This window comes from Salmo salar, chromosome 10 (genome assembly GCF_965601325.2).
Source record: "Salmo salar chromosome 10, fSalSal1, whole genome shotgun sequence".
NCBI classification, from domain to species: domain Eukaryota; kingdom Metazoa; phylum Chordata; class Actinopteri; order Salmoniformes; family Salmonidae; genus Salmo; species Salmo salar.
Window position 1 is genome coordinate 19,369,561 of NC_138300.1, and position 19,642 is coordinate 19,389,202.

Below are 19,642 nucleotides of genomic sequence, written 5' to 3' on the forward strand. Positions count from 1 at the left end.
GTCAGTCATTTTTCAATCGAACCGTTATTGAATGCTTCTCTGCCTGCTTTATATAACAAGCCACAGCCACATGACTGAGCGATACATTTTCATGAATAGGGTGAGTGTACATGTATAACCATTTAATAGCTAGCTTAAGTCGCCAAACCCACTGGCTCCAGGTCATCTACAGTTGAAGTCGGATGTTTACATACACCTTAGCCAACTACATTTAAACTCAGTTTTCACAACTCCTGACATTTAATCCTAGTAAAAATTCCCTGTCTTGGGTCAGTTAGGATCACCACTTTATTTTAAGAATGTGAAATGTCAGAATAGTAGTAGAGAGAATGATTTATTTCAGCTCGTTTTTCTTTCATCACATTCCCAGTGGGTCAGAGGTTTACATACACTCAATTAGTATTTGGTAGCATTGCCTTTAAATTGCTTAACTTGGGTCACATGTTTAGGGTAGCCTTCCACAAGCTTCCCACAATAAGTTGGGTGAATTTTGGCCCATTCCTTCTGACAGAGCTGGTGTAACTGAGTCAGGTTTGTAGGCCTACTTGCTCGCACACACTTTTTCAGTTCTGCCCACAAATTTTCTATAGGATTGCGGTCAGGGCTTTGTGATGGCCACTCCAATACCTTGACTTTGTTGTCCTTAAGCCATTTTGCCACAACTTTGGAAGTATGCTTGGGGTCATTGTCGATTTTGAAGACCCATTTGCGACCAAACTTCCTGACTGATGTCTTGAGATGTTGCTTCAATATATCCACATAATTTTCCTACCTCATGATGCCATCTATTTTGTGAAGTGCACCAGTCCCTCTGGCAGCAAAGCACCCCCACAACATGATGCTGCCACCCCCGTGCTTCACGGTTGGGATGGTGTTCTTCAGCTTGCAAGCCTCCCCCTTTTTCATCCAAACATAATGATGGTCATTATGGCCAAAACAGTTCTATTTGTGTTTCATCAGACCAGAGGACATTTCTCCAAAAAGTACGATCTTTGTCCCCATGTGCAGTTGCAAATCATAGTCTGGCTTTTTTATGGCGGTTTTGGAGCAGTGGCTTCTTCCTTGCTGAGCGGCCTTTCAGGTTATGTCGATATAGGACTTGTTTTACTTTGGATATAGATACTTTTGTACCTGTTTACTCCAGCATCTTCACAAGGTCCTTTGCTGATGTTCTGGGATTGATTTGCACTTTTCATACCAAAGTACGTTCATCTCTAAGAGACAGAACGTGTCTCCTTCCTGAGCGATATGATGACTGCGTGGTCCCATGGTGTTTATACTTGCGTACTATTGTTTGTACAGATGAACGTGGTACTTCCAGGCGTTTAGAAATTGCTCCCAAGGACGAACCAGACTTGTGGAGGTCTACAATTATTTTTCTGAGGTCTTCGCTGATTTCTTTTGATTTTCCCATGATGTCAAGCAGAGGCACTGAGTTTGAAGGTAGACCATGAAATACATCCACAGGTACACCTCCAATTGACTCAAATTATGTCAATTAGCCTATCAGAAGCTTCTAAAGCCATTACATCATTTTCTGGAATTTTCCAAGCTGTTTAAAAGGCTTCAGTGTTAATACTAAATTGTAATTATTTCGCCTCATTTCCTATTTATTGCCTTACCTCCCTACTCTTCTACATTTGCACACACTGTACATAGATTTTTCTATGGTTTTATTGACTGTACGTTTATGTGTAACTCTGTGTTGTTGTTTATGTCGCACTGCTTTGCTTTATCTTGGCCAGGTTGTAAATGAGAACTTGTTCTCCACCTTTTTTTTTAAAGTCACGTCAGTCATGTTATTTCCACTGACCAATGTGAGGATAAGAAACCCAAAAACAAATGAAAAGATCAAAATGTCAAATGAAAACACTGTTATAGTTTTTAATGAGCAAATAATACATCCTTAATAAGCATTCAGGATTTTATTCTTAATAGGGGTAATGGTGGCATAAAGGAACTGTAACTTTGGAGTGATGACACAAACATAAAAACTAATGTGGCACATATTTTATTACAATTTGTCTATTTTAAGTGCTCACTTTGATCTGCATGAATGTACCAATGCACCCTATCTCATCATAACAGCCACACAGACTGATGCCACACAAACAATATATATTGAAGAGCTTTTTCCAGCCTTGAGTCAGGCTATCACCAAGTAAATGGAACAGAGAAATTAAGAAAGCTGTTTGTCAATTCACATTTTCTTTTAACACTGTACTGTGTTGGTCACACAACACCTGAAATTGACCTATGAAATAAAATCTTCATGCATGTAATTTAGATGGAAAAAGGAGAAGTACCTTTTTTATTTTTTTAAAGGAGTGTCAGTCCCACTCACTTAATTCAGTTTTTAGTGGACAGGATAGAGGGGAAGGACAGAAGAGAGAGAAAATAGCAGTGGTACAGATTCAAACCCATGCTGCAGCGGTATATGTGATCTGGAGACAGCAGCTTGGAACGCTAGACCACAGGGAAGTAAAGTATCAACAACTGTATTTATTATTTGCAACTGACCTACCTTTGAGTAACTCTAGAGATATTGTGCATTTTACTGCTTTTGGAATACAACTGTAACCAAATAAAAGCCTAGATTCTGAATTTTCAGAGGAGTATCATATGTATTATGGCACTACATTTCAACTAAACTTTAAGATGGAAATGAAAACAAAAAGAACAGTTGACAACAACGGTCCATGACATAGGACTATAGGTAGTTATACATCCTGGAAATATGGGTCCTTCCTTCCTCTGCTGCAGCTTCTATTGGGTTCGGAGCTGGTAATCTGGAGAAAGAAAAGAATTAAACAATTCGTGAACTCATTAGTAAACATCCATTTGGCTGACAGTCATACATGAATATTGACTGATCTAGAAACATCGGTTTGGCCATAAAGGCTAAGCGAATGCTTACAGAGAAGTCCTTTCCCTACCCTTCCATCTTAACCTCAAAACACACAATTCATTAACGTTTTAATATTACTCCAAGAGCCAAACTAAATAAAATGTGATTCGTCTTGTGGGAGTTGGCTCCACCCATTATAAAACTAACAGAAGGAAGACAATAAGACGAGAAAACTCTTGTTAAAACCAGCAGAACCAGCTCAAGGATAAGTGTCCTTATTTTAGTTCCCTCAGACCAAAGACTGTGTGTTTGTAAGGAGATGTTAAGTTCCTCTGGTGCTATGCTTGGCAGCATGACTCGTAAATAAACATCTTAAATGCACATACATTTACAATGGGAAGCACACAGCTGTGTGGAGTTTGGTTTCTTCACTCAAGCCAAATTCTGACTGCTTATCTGTTCAGGAATCTGACTTTTGAGTAGAGGTGAGCATGACATCCGCACTCCCTCTCTCACACACACACACACACACACACACACACACACACACACACACACACACACACACACACACACACACACCACACACACACACACACACACACACACACACACACACACACACACACACACACACACACACACACACACACACACACACACACACACACACACCAGATTGTGTACTTGTTTGTGTGTGTATGTACAGTATGCATGTGTGTGTGGACTGTGTGAATTCACTTTTGCGACGAGGGCATGCACGCAGCGTGGGCCGGATTTAACAAGATCAGTACCGTCTGTTCGTGGAAACCGCTCCAAAATCACACTCTTTAGCCTAAAGAACACAGCCTCAATTTCTGTAATGATAACAATAATAAAAACACAGTTTGTTATGGAAACAGTGTGGTGTGTGGAACGTTAGATATGGAGTGATGAAACCGCTTGCCCCATAAGCCCAGCGTATCTGGTTTTCATTTGCCTTAAATCATATCTGCTTTAAGAGCAATTAAGTGCAAAGCCTACGGTGGAGCAGTGTTTTTGTGGTTGCTAGGGGGAACCAGAGGCACTTGGAACAATGGTGAACTGAGCCCAATAGTATTGTTACGTGACGTGGGTTTGAAACGCACTATTGACATTTGTAAATCCTTTAACATGTTACAGTGGTTCGAGAAATGACGTGTCAAATTTGGTAGTTATGAAGTGTCTAACAGACACCCACACACACACACACGCTTTAAATATCATAACATGTTTACTTCAGTAAAATGTGACGGTTTGCTTTCTAAATGTGCCTATTCATATTGTTAGTTTGACAGAATGTTTTCATGTGAATAAAACTAAAAAATACTTTTGACCCCTTCAAAACAACTTTAACAGACCTAATAAACTTCTAAATACTACTTCTCTGCAATATGACATTTCTTACAAAATATGAGACTTAAAACGGAACTCTTGAATCCAGTCTACACTGCAGTCTAAATTACTCCGACTCGCCTGGAGAACTATTTTTAATTGTAGCGTGCACATGCCACGGGCTAGACAATGGGTCTGGTGGCTTATTCCCCCCCCCAAGCCTCCTTGAAAATGACTGTCCTCTTAACCATCAAACACATGCTGGTTTCCTATATGGCTTTTGAGTGAGGAGAACATTAAAGGGGTAGAATAAGACAACTTAAGTCTTCAGGACTACTTTGGCTGTGGTAATTGATAGGCTGTGTTTACAGACCTTTACTGCACGCTTATGGGAGGTCTCTAATTTGGTCCCATGCGCCCCTCTCCCCAGAAATGCACGCGCACACAGTTCTTCTTGCGGAGACGGAGCCAACGCGTGGCTTTGCTGACTCAGGCTCCTGGCCATGGCACAGTCACACACAGGGACACGCAGATGAGGTGCCATTGGCTCTCCGTGGTCCACAACAAACTGTTTGTCGGTGCAGGGGTAAAGCCACAGGTCCTTGGGGGTGGCATTACCCTGTCACACCACTCCTACACTTTCCACCAGTCTTCAACGACAGCCCAGTCTGTGACCTCACCGCCACCAATATGCCAATCAGGACCTACAGCCACATCAAGGCCCCAAGGGCGCTCTGCAAATAGGACAAGGCTTTTCATTCAGCCTGAAGAAACTGTCAGGCTGCCAAAGGCATCAAGGCCTCTAGTTGGGTTAAGGCCAGTGCTTTATTTCTAGAGCTGTACGGTGTCGTGTATCGCTTCCCCATAAAAGAACACTGGTCCTCTTTAAAAGTGATATGAAATGTGGAATTTGAAGTAATTTGTCTTTCATTGTTTGATAACAGTGAGATGTCACCTAAACATAGAATGGAATTATTGACCTTCCCCTTTGAAGGTGTAAACGTTAATAGATGAAGTTAATAAAACCACACAGGGTACCACGCTTAATATTAAGGATGCCTAATTACATTTCAGCTCTTTTAATGAAATCAACCTCATGAAGATTGAATCGTCAGTTAAGGCTCGGGACATCTTTCCGCTAACGTTGCAGCTCTTTTGATCAACAAAATTACATAGGAAGTGAAAAAAAGACCCAAAATGGTGGTGCGGTGGAAGTCTGCGGTGGGGCACTGGCAAGGAATCAGTCTGGAAACTGGTGACCAGTTTGGCCACCAAAACCCAGAGCTCGTCGGGATGATGCAAGCAGTCAGTTCAGGTGGCATTGGCTATTCAGTTGGGGCCTTGGGGGTGAACGTGGAAGTAAAACTTGGCAGTGGCCAGAGCACGTGAGGTAGCATACATGAGATATCTTGTCTTCACACCTAGTTTGTAATTGCACCGTTGTGATCTGTGTTGTTTAATTGCCCTGACAGCTTCCATAACATGTCAACTTAAATCTGTTTAATAACAGGGTTGATGAGTGATAATAAAGTTGGATTTGTTTTTTTTTAAATTAAAGTTAGGGGCATTAACACAAATAAACAAAAAGGTGTAGTATTTGTTTAACCCTAAGCGGAACACACCACACATGAACATAACAAATACAGACGTATGGAAATGGGGATCTACACCTTCCCTTTTAGTGAGATACAACAGTGCAGCATGATGGCACCGTTCTCACATTTTTTATATCTGTGTCAACTAAAGAACTCAGTCTATATACAGTACATCTACTGTAAGTATTCAGCGATCCACCCACGTTAAGGTCTAACCTCCCCAGTATGAGATCTATCACCCATACCCAAGACAAGTAATTCAACAGACCCACAGGTCCCTGTTTAATTAGATCCTATCAGAAACATTGTGAGTGGCGATGGAAAAAGTATGCTTTCAGTTTCAGCAGCCTTGAATTTCCCTACTCACATGTGCATTCCTAAATCATTCCTTGGCTAAATGCACTGGCAATAACCCCCGAGACAAAAGGTAAGATAAACATTTAAGAGCAAGGGCGTGCACACGGAGTCCCTGTGGGCTGCCTACATTCGTCATCCGCTAACCCCAAACTGGATAGGTCACCATCGTTTGGCAAAAGCCTCTCCCCGGCCCGCCCTCCCCCCAAGCTACACTAGCAGGTTCTCTCAGTACTCTGGGACCTCAGAGCCCCCCCCCCCCCTCCTGTTTTTCTTCCCTTTTTTCACTCTTTTTCAAAAGATAGTATCAATGTCAGCGTTGCAGCATCATTCATAACCGCTTCAGCATGTGTTGGCTTTCGCTCTCCTCGCAGACAATGAAGGTGGAACTCATCTGTGTCAGAGGGGACTGAGACAAAATGGAGCCGTAGAATTCCCGGGACTCATATTGTCAAATATCATGATACTTTCTGGTGAGACTGGATCACTGGAGATACCGTTTCTTGTCCGTTGAATCTACTTTTATTGTAGTGAAAATATTGACATGAATTCCATCAGGATCGGCGATTCCGATTTGAGCGAAGCTAGACTTCTGCTGCATCTTCAAGCCACACAACAACAAAACCAGGACCTGTAGTCGGCGCAGACACCAAAGACTGCTCGGAACAAAAGATTCAACCCCCGATTGACAAAGTATCAAAACAAACAGTCGGCGGAGACGAATGCCTTCCTCTGGTTGATATCGGAGGTAATGAATATGTTGGTTGGCTCTGCGGGGGCCGGTGTATAAGTAAGACAGACATTAGTTGGGGTGTAGTACAGTACGACAGCTGGCCAGCGGCCGCCAAGAACAACGCTGTTTCCCGGATGCTTCCTTCCTGCCAATTAGAGTCGGGAGGGGAGGGGCCCCTGTCTCAGACCACCTGCACAGATAACCTGATCAGGAAGAGAGGCCTGGAGAGAGACGGACTGCAGACTGTACTGTAGAGCCTTACAACATGGCACACAGTAGAGGGGAGATAATAGAACCACACAGCACTGCATGAAGCAGGGGGAAATCCAGTGAAGGATGTTACAGACCACTTGGTAGCAGTGTCCCCCTAGACTTATTCCTAGGCAGGGCAAAACGGTCCCTGAAGCAACATTCAGTGCTGCAATTACTAAAACTATTGAAACCAGTAAAAGCCCAAACATTTATGTGAGGGGCAACAGAGCAACGTGGGGGGCCCACCCAGAAGCAGAAGCGCCAGAGTACAGGAGCAGAGACACGTGGCAGTTCAGACATGCATAGTTCAACACATAGGATTGATGGCAGATGACAGTGCGTTTCATATGCAGATGTTTGGTGGCTGGGATAACGAGAGATCATTATTACAGTATGGTGGGTTGAGGATCAGTCTTCATTGGGAGGTTTGGTGAGAAGGGTGTGAATGTCTAGTTTGAGACTTACCTCCGTTCTGTGTGATGTATCGAACCCATGGCAGAGCCTGGTAGCCACTCTTCTCAATGATCTTCAGATAACGCACCTAAAAAACAAGAGTGAGCAAACATCACGAAACCTGTCCATCGTCACACCTAGCACAAACAGTGACTAAAGGGAGGAAGCAGAGTCAAATTCTATAGAGTACATACGCTGAGTGGACAAAACATTAGGAGCTACCTGCTCTTTCCATGACATAGACTGACCATGTGAAAGTTATAATCCCTTATTGAGGTCACTTGTTAAATCCACTTCAAAATCAATGTGATTGAAGGGAAGGAGACGGGTTAAAGAAGGCTGTTTACGCCTTGAGACATGGATTGTGTATGTGTGCCATTCAGAGGGTGAATGGGCAAAACAAAATATCTAAGTGTCTTTGAACGGAGTATGGTAGTAGGTGCCAGTCGCACCGGTTTGTGTCAAGAACTGCAACGCTGCTGGGTTTTTCACTCTCCCGTGTGTATCAAAGATGGTCCACCACCCAAAGGACATCCAGCCAACTTGACACAACTGTGGGAAGCCTTGGAGTCAACATGGGCCAGCATCCCTGTGGAACACTTTCAACGCCTTGTAGAGTCCATACCCCGACAAATTGAGGCTGTTCTGAAGGTAAAAGGGGTGTTCCTAATGTTTTGTACACTCAGTGCATTTCATGTCATTCTGAGCCTGTTTGGAAAACCAGTCAAGTAAAATACATTGAACATAACAAAATAGGGTTAACTATACATGATACTGTGTTGTTTTTACAAGGAAGATTATTTTTATATTCACTTAAAATACTAACTTTAACAATGCCAAGTTCCACCCATAAGGTCATACATGCCCTGCAAACAAAGCCAATGTCTGTAGATGATGGGAACTTCTCTCACATTCAAGAGAGAAACGAGCTGGTGGTTAAGAAACTTTTAGATATTAATACTAAATTAGGGAACTGGCACTTCCCAATCCTATGTGAAATGTCATAAATTCTTCACTTGCCCTTCTTGTGAAACTACAACCTATTGAACAAGACCCACCAAGGGCACACATATTGCATAATATTACATAACTGAATTTACCAAATTGAGCCATGTCACACGAGAAAACTTTGATAGTAAGCAGAACGCATGACAGGGAGTTAACTTACTATGGTCATTAAAATCTCATTATTTACACTGAGGCCTATAAAACAAACAGCGTAAATTAACATACTTATCTCTGTGGTGAGCTTATCAGTGGATTGAGCTTCATATTACCCCATCGTAAAACAGTTCCCTATTGTTTCATGGCTGGGCTTTCGTTGAAACGAGGAGAACATTAAGGCATTCAGAGATCCTAACAGAACAAGAGAGCGGGGGATTAAGCCTTAAATCTTCCATAGGATAAAACACTTGCAATAACCGCCCAGAGAATTACACTGACAGACAGATTTGACAATGTGTAAATGGCCACAGCACACCACACCGCAGCCCAGCTCTCTTCACATAAATACTGAGCTTTTTATCAACACCATATGGGAAAGATGATAGTTTTTGCTTTAGGGAGTGAAACACTTTAGGGAGTGAAACACTTTACAACAAGGGTACCATAAATCATAACTGGGCTGTAATGAAGAAACCCATGCTACAACAGGACACCGGCCCTAACAGGCTCCTCAACAAACACCTCTGGGTGTGGGGCCCGTCTGTCTGGGGGTCCTGATGAAGATGCAAAAGGCATGCAGTCGGCCACCCAAAAAAACATCCTTCATCTTCCTCTCAGAAAAGGTGTGAACACTGCCAGTGCCAGGACACAACCTGCCTCCAAGACACACAAGGCGGTTCTTCTCATAACAGGAAACAAACAGCTTCACAGAGAGGGGGCTGTTGCGTCCCTTGACAACAACAAAAGGCTACAATCCCGCATTCTGGTGCAAAGGCAACCTAGTTGGATACAAACACATCATTTACTCCACAGAGGTAAATCTGTCTGCTGACCGACATTATCCATATCAGACTAGCGCTGTATTTGGACTGTGAGCTGTAGAAATCGCCTCCCATTTAGGCGCAACAACGCCTATTTCAAGTGTGATTTAAAATCTAAAAGGGTGTTCGAAGCAGATCATACGGCCAATACACAATGAATATGGCTATTTGCATATAGGAGGAGGACTGTCTGAACGGTCTGAGAGCGTGTGTGTGTGTGTGTGTGTGTGTGTGTGTGTGTGTGTGTGTCTGCAGTCTAGACATTGTGAGAATAGGAGGATCTCAGTGCTGGCAGGTCAAGGCTAACATCAGTTAAGTCTAGTGACTGTCATTGGCAGAACAGGGTTGCTAGCAGGTCAAAGCAAGCCACCAAGGACCATCAGAATGGCCTGGTGGTTATGTTGACATTCACTAGCGACCCTCAACTATGCGATCACCTCATACATAATCACTAAAGATTATAAATGATGTTTTTGTCCAACACATCCATTACATCTGGCCTACATTTATACATCCACACTTTTATCAGCCAGAATCATGCTAACCTAAGTCTCCTGTCTTGGCTAAAAGTGATATGCTAACTGAGCCAATTCAATATTTCATAGTTTCTATGGTTTATAAGTCGTAGTGAGAAATAGCCTTGATCAAAAGAGATGCAGGAATAGTAGCCATGGGGTGAAACAAGGACAGAGCATTTTTCTCGTCCCGAAGTCTCCAACATTAGTTTCCCCGTCTACAACTCTACACTGCCGGTGGTGAAATTGGTAGCTTCTTATTCCTACACTACCAGTTAGTCACAGACCGTAACAAGGTTGGCCGACGTAATGCTGTAATGAATGCAGCTAAATCGAGGTGTAGCCTACTACTCTGTGTCTAAGTAGTCTGGTGCCTTACAAATTTAGATGTTTGTTGTTCTAAACTACTGTAAGGCCAAAGCAGGCACAAACATTCGCACACATTCGTTCCAAAGTCTGGGGCACAGTCGGACCAAGCTAAGAATGCCATATTTTAAAAAAGGACACTCTCTTGAAATAGAGCAGATTTATCTTGGGGATGACTGTGTCCTCAGTGTTTAGGTTTCTCTGAGATGTTAGAGAATGCGAATACCAGACAGTAGTTGTTGAGAACAAGCGGTTTCTCCAGGCTATCTGGAAGACAGTTGACCTTTTCAACAGCCATTTGATTTGATTTGATCAGCGCTTCAATGAACGTTCAAGCGGAACTAGGCAACGAATCCGTCAACCAGGGTCCAACAAACAACTTGTTTTTGAAGTTCTCTTTTGAAATAACTAGGCCCACGGGACAGTTCTACTAACTACTGATAGACGTCTGATAATTTCTGTTTATAACAGGAAGAACAGTTTGTTTACATTAAATGAAGATCAAATGATCATGTGCTTACAAAAATTACCACAGAGGCACATCCATCAAATCGCATATGAAATTGATACCACACCAGAATTTCTGTGATGATGTCTGTGCCAAATACAGTTATCTTCATACACAGTACCAGTTTATTTTTTTTATTCAGTACACAATACAGACTATGATATATTTACTGTAATGCAGTACATGAGTACTTTGCAGTTGGCCAAGCGTTCTGTTCTGGTGGTTGACTAGGCCTATATGGAGTACATCTCTCCGAGAGGCTGGCAGGCCACGCCACTGTGTCTGAGGGGAGGGGGAACCTGGCTGTAATTATCCCCTGGAGGGGGACAGATGAGCCCTGATGTGGCTTCCCCCCCCTACCATCAGCAGGCTATAAAGAAACCCAGCAGCCTATGCCTCTGGAGCAGCCCAAACCGCTCTGGTGGTAAACTTCCCTTTTCTACCTCAGATGGGATATGGCTGGATATGGCTGGGGGGCTTAATGCACATCTGCCTGTAGGCCTGGCTGGTTGGCGGTGGGGTAAAACACCACTTTGATATACCACGCTGTCTAATCAAGGAGTTGATGATGTGGTTCCTTTTTTCCCCCTTGGTGCTGTGTGTCGTGTGCGAGAGACCGGGTAGCGTGGAGAGCGTGAGTGTGCAAACACATGGTCACACATGCAGCCAGGCATATGCAGAGGCACGCACCCACAGACACACACACTGAGCAGTAAGTGGCGTACTCCCTGTAATAAAGCCCAGGCTGCATTAATGTTCCCTCAATGCTAGCAGAGATCCTTGGTGGCGTGTGGTGGGCTCCGTTGGAGTGGCCACAGGGGCTCTGCACAGTTCAAGAGGCCCTGGAACACCAGCGTAGCGACCTTGGGGTCAGCCAGGGCCACAAAATAGCTCCCCATCAAAACCCCTAAATAGTAGCTTCCAGTAGCTAAAAGTAGCATCTCTGATGAAGGCTCCATTGATCTCTGGTTGAGTGAGTTATTTTGAGGGGCTTCGGTTTACAAGCAACCCTTTCCTCAAGGTGCCACCACTAGGGTTAAATAAGTGTGGCTGTTACGAGTGCATCTTGTAGTGATGATGAAACCTTTCGGAGAAAATTCTCTGGTAGAACACTACAACAGGAAGACACTGAATGTCTCTCAGTCCCGCTATTGGATTATGAAATCCCTCATTTTCCATTAGTGCCAAAACATCCTCATTTCCAGAGAGTTTCAAGCAAAGTGTAATTTAATCCTCTGCCTTTCAATTCTGTGTGGGACGCCACTGCAGAATATTGATATGGGAATGACACCAAAAACTGAGAAAAGCTCTAATTTAGCAGAGCATGTTTGGCTCTAACATTTGGGTATAGAAAAATATAACTTCCTTTGAAAAATATTGGACAGATTGTCTCATTTATTAAAACAGTTTGATAGTGAATTTACATAGAGGGTAAATTGAGAGAGACACCAGGTAACATATCCTGTGGCTCTATTGGCAAGACAAGAGGCCTTGTGAACACATGTCATACGCTCGTACAAAAGGAAAGGAAACCAGCCCAACGCACACATAAACCTGCTATGGAAGGTGAGGTAACCACTAGACACCAATGCGGGTTTCCAGCAATGTGACCTGATGTCACCACTGTGAGCTAGCATGGCACATTTACAATACGACACAATGGAGGTGTAGATAACAGGCTTGAGTTTCTTCTGCTTTACTGACTCTTAACTCAACTTTAATAACCAATTCCCTGCACTCCCAAAGTGCCTAATTTGTGTTTAGCCCAAATGCATGGGAGGTTAGAGGAGATGTCCCTAGGCAAACTTGAAAATCTAAGCTAGATTGTTACTAATGCTGAAAATGTTCTGCTGGTACAGCTCAAAAACACAGCGCTGCAGCACAATGGTATTGGGATTAAGATTTTCCAGAAGATAATTCATATTCATCCCGAGAATCCTGGGAAATACTGCGAAAATCTGAGGTTTTTGTTTATTCGTTTTGCAGAAGGAGTTGCTATTCTTTCTGGAGTCCACAAAGTGCCCGTTTAAAGTGTTTAAAATCAAGATATGGTGAAAATGCCTGGGTTCTCCCCAAATAAGAGGGACGTTGCGACACCTTGTCAGCGCCACTATGTAAAGATTTCAGAGCAAATGAAACTGATATTTAGTAATGATTGAGTAACTATCTTTGATCGCCAATGACATTGCTGTGAATTGCAAAACAGGCCATTATCATGTTCCTCAATTCAGTGCATTTCAGCAGTGGGTCATCTCAACAAAGAGTGCACTCAGGACGCACCGAGAGTACAGAGTTGTCGAACCATACAAACAAAAGTCAAATGAACAAAGTTGCTAAGCTTGCTAGATAACATCTAACGAATGACAGAATCTCTCCTACATTTGGCAAAATGGAGTTGATGATTATACAGACAGCAGATCAGCTCATGAATAACGGGGAGATGAAGAGAGGAAATGTTTTAAAAAGATATCTTAACAGGGACAAACTCTGTTTAAAAAAATAACATTCATATATACACTCACACTGTTTGTTGATCACACATTCTCAACCGAAGCTCTCAGATGGGCAGCAAGTAGGAGAAAAGCGGGGGAAATGTTATAGATGTATTTTGACATGCATAGGCACAAGACGTGCTTCGATAATGCAACCTATGGATCACAGAATAAAGTTAGGATTTTTCACGCGAGACTGGAGTAAGGATTCGGGGTTTCAGTGGGATTGAAGAATAGCCGAGGCTCTATGCCAGGAGAAGATTTCCCCTCGGGCTTCAAGACTGACAGATGTAGTGTATTGTGCATAGGGGCCTATCAAATGTGTGACTGTCTGAAGTCACAATGACAGCTCAAAGAGGCACAAATCTTTTCCTAGGCTGTACTGTAGGGGTTTCCTGTAGGGTTTACTAACTGCAGTCGGGTCGCGTGTGCAGTCCGGCAGTGTCAATTATGCGTGTGCTTTGAATTTATGGTGACTTTGTGGGAAGTAAATATCCTAGACTCAAGGCTTCCATGCAACAACCTGTTTGGATAATGTGCTATTTAATTTTTTGCTAATCTGCTGCTACACATGTCATGTATTTTGTGGAATTGCATCAATTCCACTAAGGACAAATGTAATTTCCCAGGTCTTGTCATTTTATTGGGGGGGGGGGGGTAATGTGAAGAGTGTTCCAGGGACAGTCCCAGGACCCCGTTTACCCATGTTAATCCCTACAATGGTGTAATGCGTTGACTTCATAGCTTTGTATTCCTGTATGGAGACGCAAATGGTTTGTTTTAGTGCTGATGTGAGGTTGTGCATCTCCATAATAAGTTGGCCATGCTCGTTTTTCACCAGGAAACAAAGACCCGAGGCGAGCAAACCCCACACTGAGGCAACAAAAAGGCTTTCCTTTGATTCTCTGGGCTCTGATGTCATTTCCCTGGTGTCAGATCTGGAAGCAGAGGCCTGACAGGGAGAGCTTGACACTGATCCAGAACACTGCCCGACTTAAATAAGGACCTGCACACTGGTACTCTGCCCCTAACTGTTCTCATCTTAACCAGCCCATCTAATACCTATTGACCATTCGGTCTGAGTATAATGGGTAGAAACAACATCGCAATAAAACAGAGCAAAACAAAGTAAGTCTTAAAAGCAGTGAGTTTTTGGTGCTCCTGAGTGGCGCAGCGGTCTAAGGCACTGCATCTCAGTGCTAGAGGCGTCACTACAGACCCTGGTCCGATCCCGGGCTGTATCACAACCGGCCGTGATCGGGAGTCCCATAGGGCGGCGCACAATCGGCCCAGCGTCGTCCGGGTTAGCCGTCATTGTAAAATAAGAATGTGTTCTTAACTGACTTGCCTAGTTAAATGAAATAAAGTGTGTGGAGCAGTTTATTTTTCGCCAGTTGCCTGATGCTGGCAATACAGTACCGGTGCAGAACTATTTGAATGTGTGCACATCCTTCTGAGTGTAGCTTGTCAACAACACCTTAACTCTCTAGTGTAGATATGTTACAGAGAGACCCGCCAGACCAACGCTACGGTGACGTTGTTCTCCCTGTGTTGACTGGCAGTCTGTTGTACGGTCTGCATTAAAAACCACAGCAGTTCTACCTACAACAGTACCATGCACACACCCGACACCAGTCTTTGAAGCAGCAAACCAAGCACGATCTCAAGCACATCTCAGGTTCTCAGCGCGAGCAGCCAGACCTCACCCGCGTTACAACAGCGCCATCCTGTGTTAGAGTGATTCCCAGTCTCCCAGTAACAGCAACAAGAGACCCCCTGGAGGATAGAAGAGGTACTGCAGTGAGGATGCTCACCTGGATGCCAGAGGTAGTGAAGTAGGGGATCTCAAACTTCACACTGATGGGGGGCTTCCCCTCCTTGTCCTCTGCTTCCACACTTGGCAGACCGAAGTGGGCTCTCATCAGATACTCCTTACCCCCCTGGGACAAGACAAAACAGAGCAAGACTTAGGATAATGTGGATTTTTTTACATAAATGTATCCAGGTTAGTTAAGTGACACTTGAGATCTTTGTGGTTATGATGTTCAGACACTCAAAAGAACCGCACTTTGAGAACTATGGTCTACGCTAGCATGCAGTCCAGTGTGTTGTTGTGCTCACCGGGAATGACTTGATGGACCAGACAACCTCACTGTTCTCTGGGATCCACTTGACACTGCCCACGGTGGTCTTGAACTTGGGCGAGTCTGCGTCTGTGGGAACTGGAATGTGGATCTCCACGTTGTTGGCCGTGGAGCGCCTCTTGAACTGACTCTTGGCCTTAGACACAAACAGAGAGGCTAATACATGGCATTTCTGAAGATCATGCTATTTGCATTTACGATAGCTTTGTGGTCAACTATTGATTTGATACCAGAGCATACTGTTAGCTGCTGGGTAACGTCAAGGTGTTTACCTTGATCATGTACTCGATCCTGCTGTGGGAGTGTTTCTCTATCACAGACTCTATCCAGATCAGGGGCTTCACCTGGGGACAACACATTTCATAGGCTTAAAAAACAACAACTCATCAATACAACGAAAGGGTCATTTCTGCATTGACATGTCTTTCCTGTACATGCAAAATGGCATGTCATAATCTCATATGCATAACTAAAATAGCAATTCCTTAAAGCGGAAATCTGCATAAGGTGAAAGAGGGTCACTGTCTGCCCCAGCGCATTTGCTATCGGTTTTGTTTAGTTGATGAAACGGAGTGTAAAAAAATTGTAATAAATACTCTGCTATTCTACTGCTCGTGCAATGACGTGCTATGCCCGAGGGGAATAAACAGTGTTAGCTGTATGAAGTAACTTCTTTATTGTTTTAATATTGCAAAACGGACGTGGCAGTTTCACCAAGTACGGATTCCAGCTTTAACTTGTACACTTCTAATTGCACGCCCATCCCATAAAGGGGGTGGTTACCTGGACAGAGATTAAACCTAGTCTTGGACGAAGAAGCCCTTTCGATGGAGAAGCTTCATGAACAATTATTTTTGTTTTGTCTAAGACTTCATATCTTTGTAACACAGACCCATAATGACAAGCCCATCTAATGAAACTGGCCTCTCTCTCTCTCTCTCTCTCATACAATACCCACGTGTGTGTTGAGGCGGTAGGACATTAGCTCAAACTCTCCATCGGGGGGAATGAAGGAGATGGTGCGGTCATTCTCAAAGCGGGACAGACGCACACACTGGTGGAACTTCGTGTCCTCCAGCTCCACTGATTTACTCTTCCCTCCTGTGGTGAGCACAGCGACAGAGAGAGTCAGGGCATGAAAGGATTGTACCTGGTACAAGTACAGTTATCTGAGAAAAATACAAGCTCTGTTTGGAATTTAAATAGATTAGAGGTAAGAGCTGAATCCTAACTTGAAATATGTGCGCACAGCACACAACTTCAACTTCCTTGCAACTCATACAATGATGTCGATGGGAAATTCTAAGCCAAAGGCTAAGTCACGCGTTAGTGTTTAAAATTTGGGATGAGAATACAGACAGAAACAGCTTTGAAATCTGACGTGCATTTGTATTTTAACTGAACTGTAACCAATCCAGTGACACTGACACACAGTGCAGAGGAACTCACTGCCAGTGTTCTCAAACAGAACTTTATCGTTGAGGCCCAGACGCAGCTCAGGCATCCCCGACAAGAACACACGCATCTTGATGGAGCCCACGATCTCACTGCGCAGCACGTTACCGTTCGCACTGACCTGCACAGAGGAGAGAAAGGGGGAGAAGTGTCAAACCGTTTACAACAATTGCAGACATGCGTCTACGTTCAAAATGGTTGAAATTACTTCAATAAAACACTGAATAATTTGGTCATAGAGAAATAATAAACATTGCAAGCCAAGACTGTATTAGAGGGAGGAGAGTGTTAGACTTAAAACACGACGTGACAAGGCGCCGCACCAGAAGATTAACAGACTCGATGACATCCAGGAAGACTTCATTCTTCCTGTACTTGATGCCCTCTGACCTCCAGGACACAGCGTTGGTGACGGTGGCAGGAGGGCGCGGGCCCCCTGTGTCCAGCTTGTGCCCCTCTTGGGTGATGTACCTACAAACAAACAGAGACAGACCTGGTGAGAGGACAGGACAACAATGACAGGAACTGTCTGTCTGCAGCCATACTGGGTGTTTAGGTGAAATGGAAGATAAACTGTACACACAGTACTGTAGGTCACTACTACATTATTAAATCATGTTTAACTTGGAGGAATTTTAAACTGTTTAATGGAAGCTAAACATAGGTTTGTACAGAGAGAGTTTTGTAGACAGAATAAGGGCTAGATAGGATACTCACTCTTGAAGGATCTTGCTGTCAGTAGTCTGAGGATAGCCAAAGTCCATCAGCTCATCCATCAACTCATAGATGATGACAAAGTTATCTCTGATACTCTCCTCTTCCAACTCTTTAAAATACTCGGAGAAAACCTGCAGAGACAATAGGCTGAGTCTAGATACAACACATTTTTTACCAGTTAACCACCAGTAAAAGCGATGGGTTATTGGAAAATAAGACTACTGCACACACCATTATAGACAGATTGTAACTCACCTGGATAATTTTGTAGAGGAAAGAGAAGACCAAGGAGACACAGGCATTTTTCTTAGACGTTGCTACAACTGATGGAACATTTGTTAAGGTGAAAAGTTTATGTGGGGCTTTCAACATAAGTCGACTTGTATCTACCGTCAAAAAGGTGGCCAGTTTGAGAATGAACTACAAGTGGAATTTGCAAGAAGTGAACCTATCCATTGCTTGAACTCTCAGCGAGATAAGTAGTCATTTGACCTGAGCAGTCAAACCAACCATCACTCTCCCTTTTACCCAGAACAAAATATGGAATAAATTTCCCATTTGTATTGGGGACCATATATTGGAAAGGAAAAGGAATACTGAGGCAGTAGTCATTCTAATCCCCTGTGTGAGAGGTTGAGTAAGTGGCAGTAAGGATACGGTACAGATTGTTGTGTTTGATCCACATGAAGCGGACCCCTCCGTGAGCCAGGATAGGGGATAAGTTGCCCTCCTCCTCTCTGTCCATGAGGATGGGCATAAAGTGTTCAATCTCTGACATGTCCACATCTCCTCTGTAGTTACGACAGACCAGAACCTGGAGAGGTGAAACAAAATCAACAGGAACTTACTTCTCTAGCCATCTCTCGTCCTACATGGTATGTGCCTCCTGATGGCATCATGTTTTCAGATCTTCAAGTGTCTTGATATGGAACACAAAAATCTACATGGGTCTAACTGGACTATGCATTTGAGGCTTCACATAAAGTGTGTTCTCATTCTCAAACAGGCCTTAGGATGGGGGCAAATGTTGGTGATCATGATGACATCCTTGGATGGTATGGGCTCTTGTCAGGCAGTAGACTGTTCACAAGGCCACCACAACCATTATCATAATCATGCAGAATTTAGCCACAATACATTACGTGATCCATTGAACCAGTCCATCCTAATCTGATCCCAATACCAGTCTAGCTGGGTGGGGTAGCTGCTAGCTAAGTAACTAGCTACAATGCATATTATTAATGTCCCGTATCAACATCAAAAGCTAGCCATCTCAAATTCACTATTGTATATTTTTCTTAGAATGTAAAGTAGCTAGCTGTATGTTGTAATTTGGCCATCAAATTATGTGATGCATTAGTAAACATTTTAATGTGAACCATGTTAGATTAAGCTAGCTAACGTTAGCTCTTTAGCTGGCTGAACTAATCTCAGTTCCTCTTACCTTGCCTTTAAGATCTAACACATACACCGCACTTGCTGACATTTTTCTTCTAGCTCGTCGAAACTTACGAGTTGGTACCGGTGAAAAATATTTAGAATATCTAAAACATGCGGCGGTACGGTAGCATCCACCTAGGAGTGCTAGGTGTTGCCGGCTAACACTAGAGAGGAAGAAGCGAAGCGAGAGGGTTTACTCCGCCCAAATTATGTCCATGAAAACAAGACCGCGAAAGTGAGGAACTTTTGAATGTGTTGAATTTGCTCATCAAAATAATGTAATTGCTTATTTGATCAAATATACGTTTCGAGTTCGATTGTTACGAATAAACTAACGCACGTGGTATCTCAACAACAAAACGACTTTATATCAGAGTTCTGCACGTTGTTGACATGCGTATCTGACCTTATTACCTAGAAGGGTCCAACCTT

General features: G+C 43.4%; 1 protein-coding gene across 1 annotated transcript; it reads right to left on the minus strand.

Moving 5' to 3' along the window:
- Positions 1 to 1,870: 1,870 nt before the first annotated feature.
- On the minus strand, positions 1,871 to 19,475 carry LOC106613688 (AP-1 complex subunit mu-1). Its single transcript, XM_014216216.3, has 12 exons — positions 19,215 to 19,475; positions 18,428 to 18,584; positions 18,026 to 18,093; positions 17,771 to 17,901; positions 17,377 to 17,524; positions 17,048 to 17,174; positions 16,557 to 16,699; positions 15,871 to 15,942; positions 15,576 to 15,734; positions 15,269 to 15,394; positions 7,601 to 7,676; positions 1,871 to 2,789 (listed from the first exon to the last, which is right to left on the minus strand). The coding sequence occupies exons 1-12, from the start codon at positions 19,254 to 19,256 to the stop codon at positions 2,767 to 2,769; spliced, it is 1,272 nt and encodes a 423-aa protein (XP_014071691.1). The 5' UTR covers positions 19,257 to 19,475; the 3' UTR covers positions 1,871 to 2,766.
- Between the last annotated feature and the right edge of the window lie 167 nt (positions 19,476 to 19,642).

Bases quoted from the DNA above. Each gene is read 5' to 3' on its own strand.
- LOC106613688 (XM_014216216.3), bottom strand. From the start codon at position 19,256: ATGTCAGCAAGTGCGGTGTATGTGTTAGATCTTAAAGGCAAG. The intron at 18,094-18,427 runs GTATCCTTACTG...ATGTTCCATCAG, and splicing joins CAAACACAACAATCTGTACC to TTGTAGCAACGTCTAAGAAA. The intron at 16,700-17,047 runs GTGAGTTCCTCT...TGCTCACCACAG, and splicing joins TCTGTTTGAGAACACTGGCA to GAGGGAAGAGTAAATCAGTG.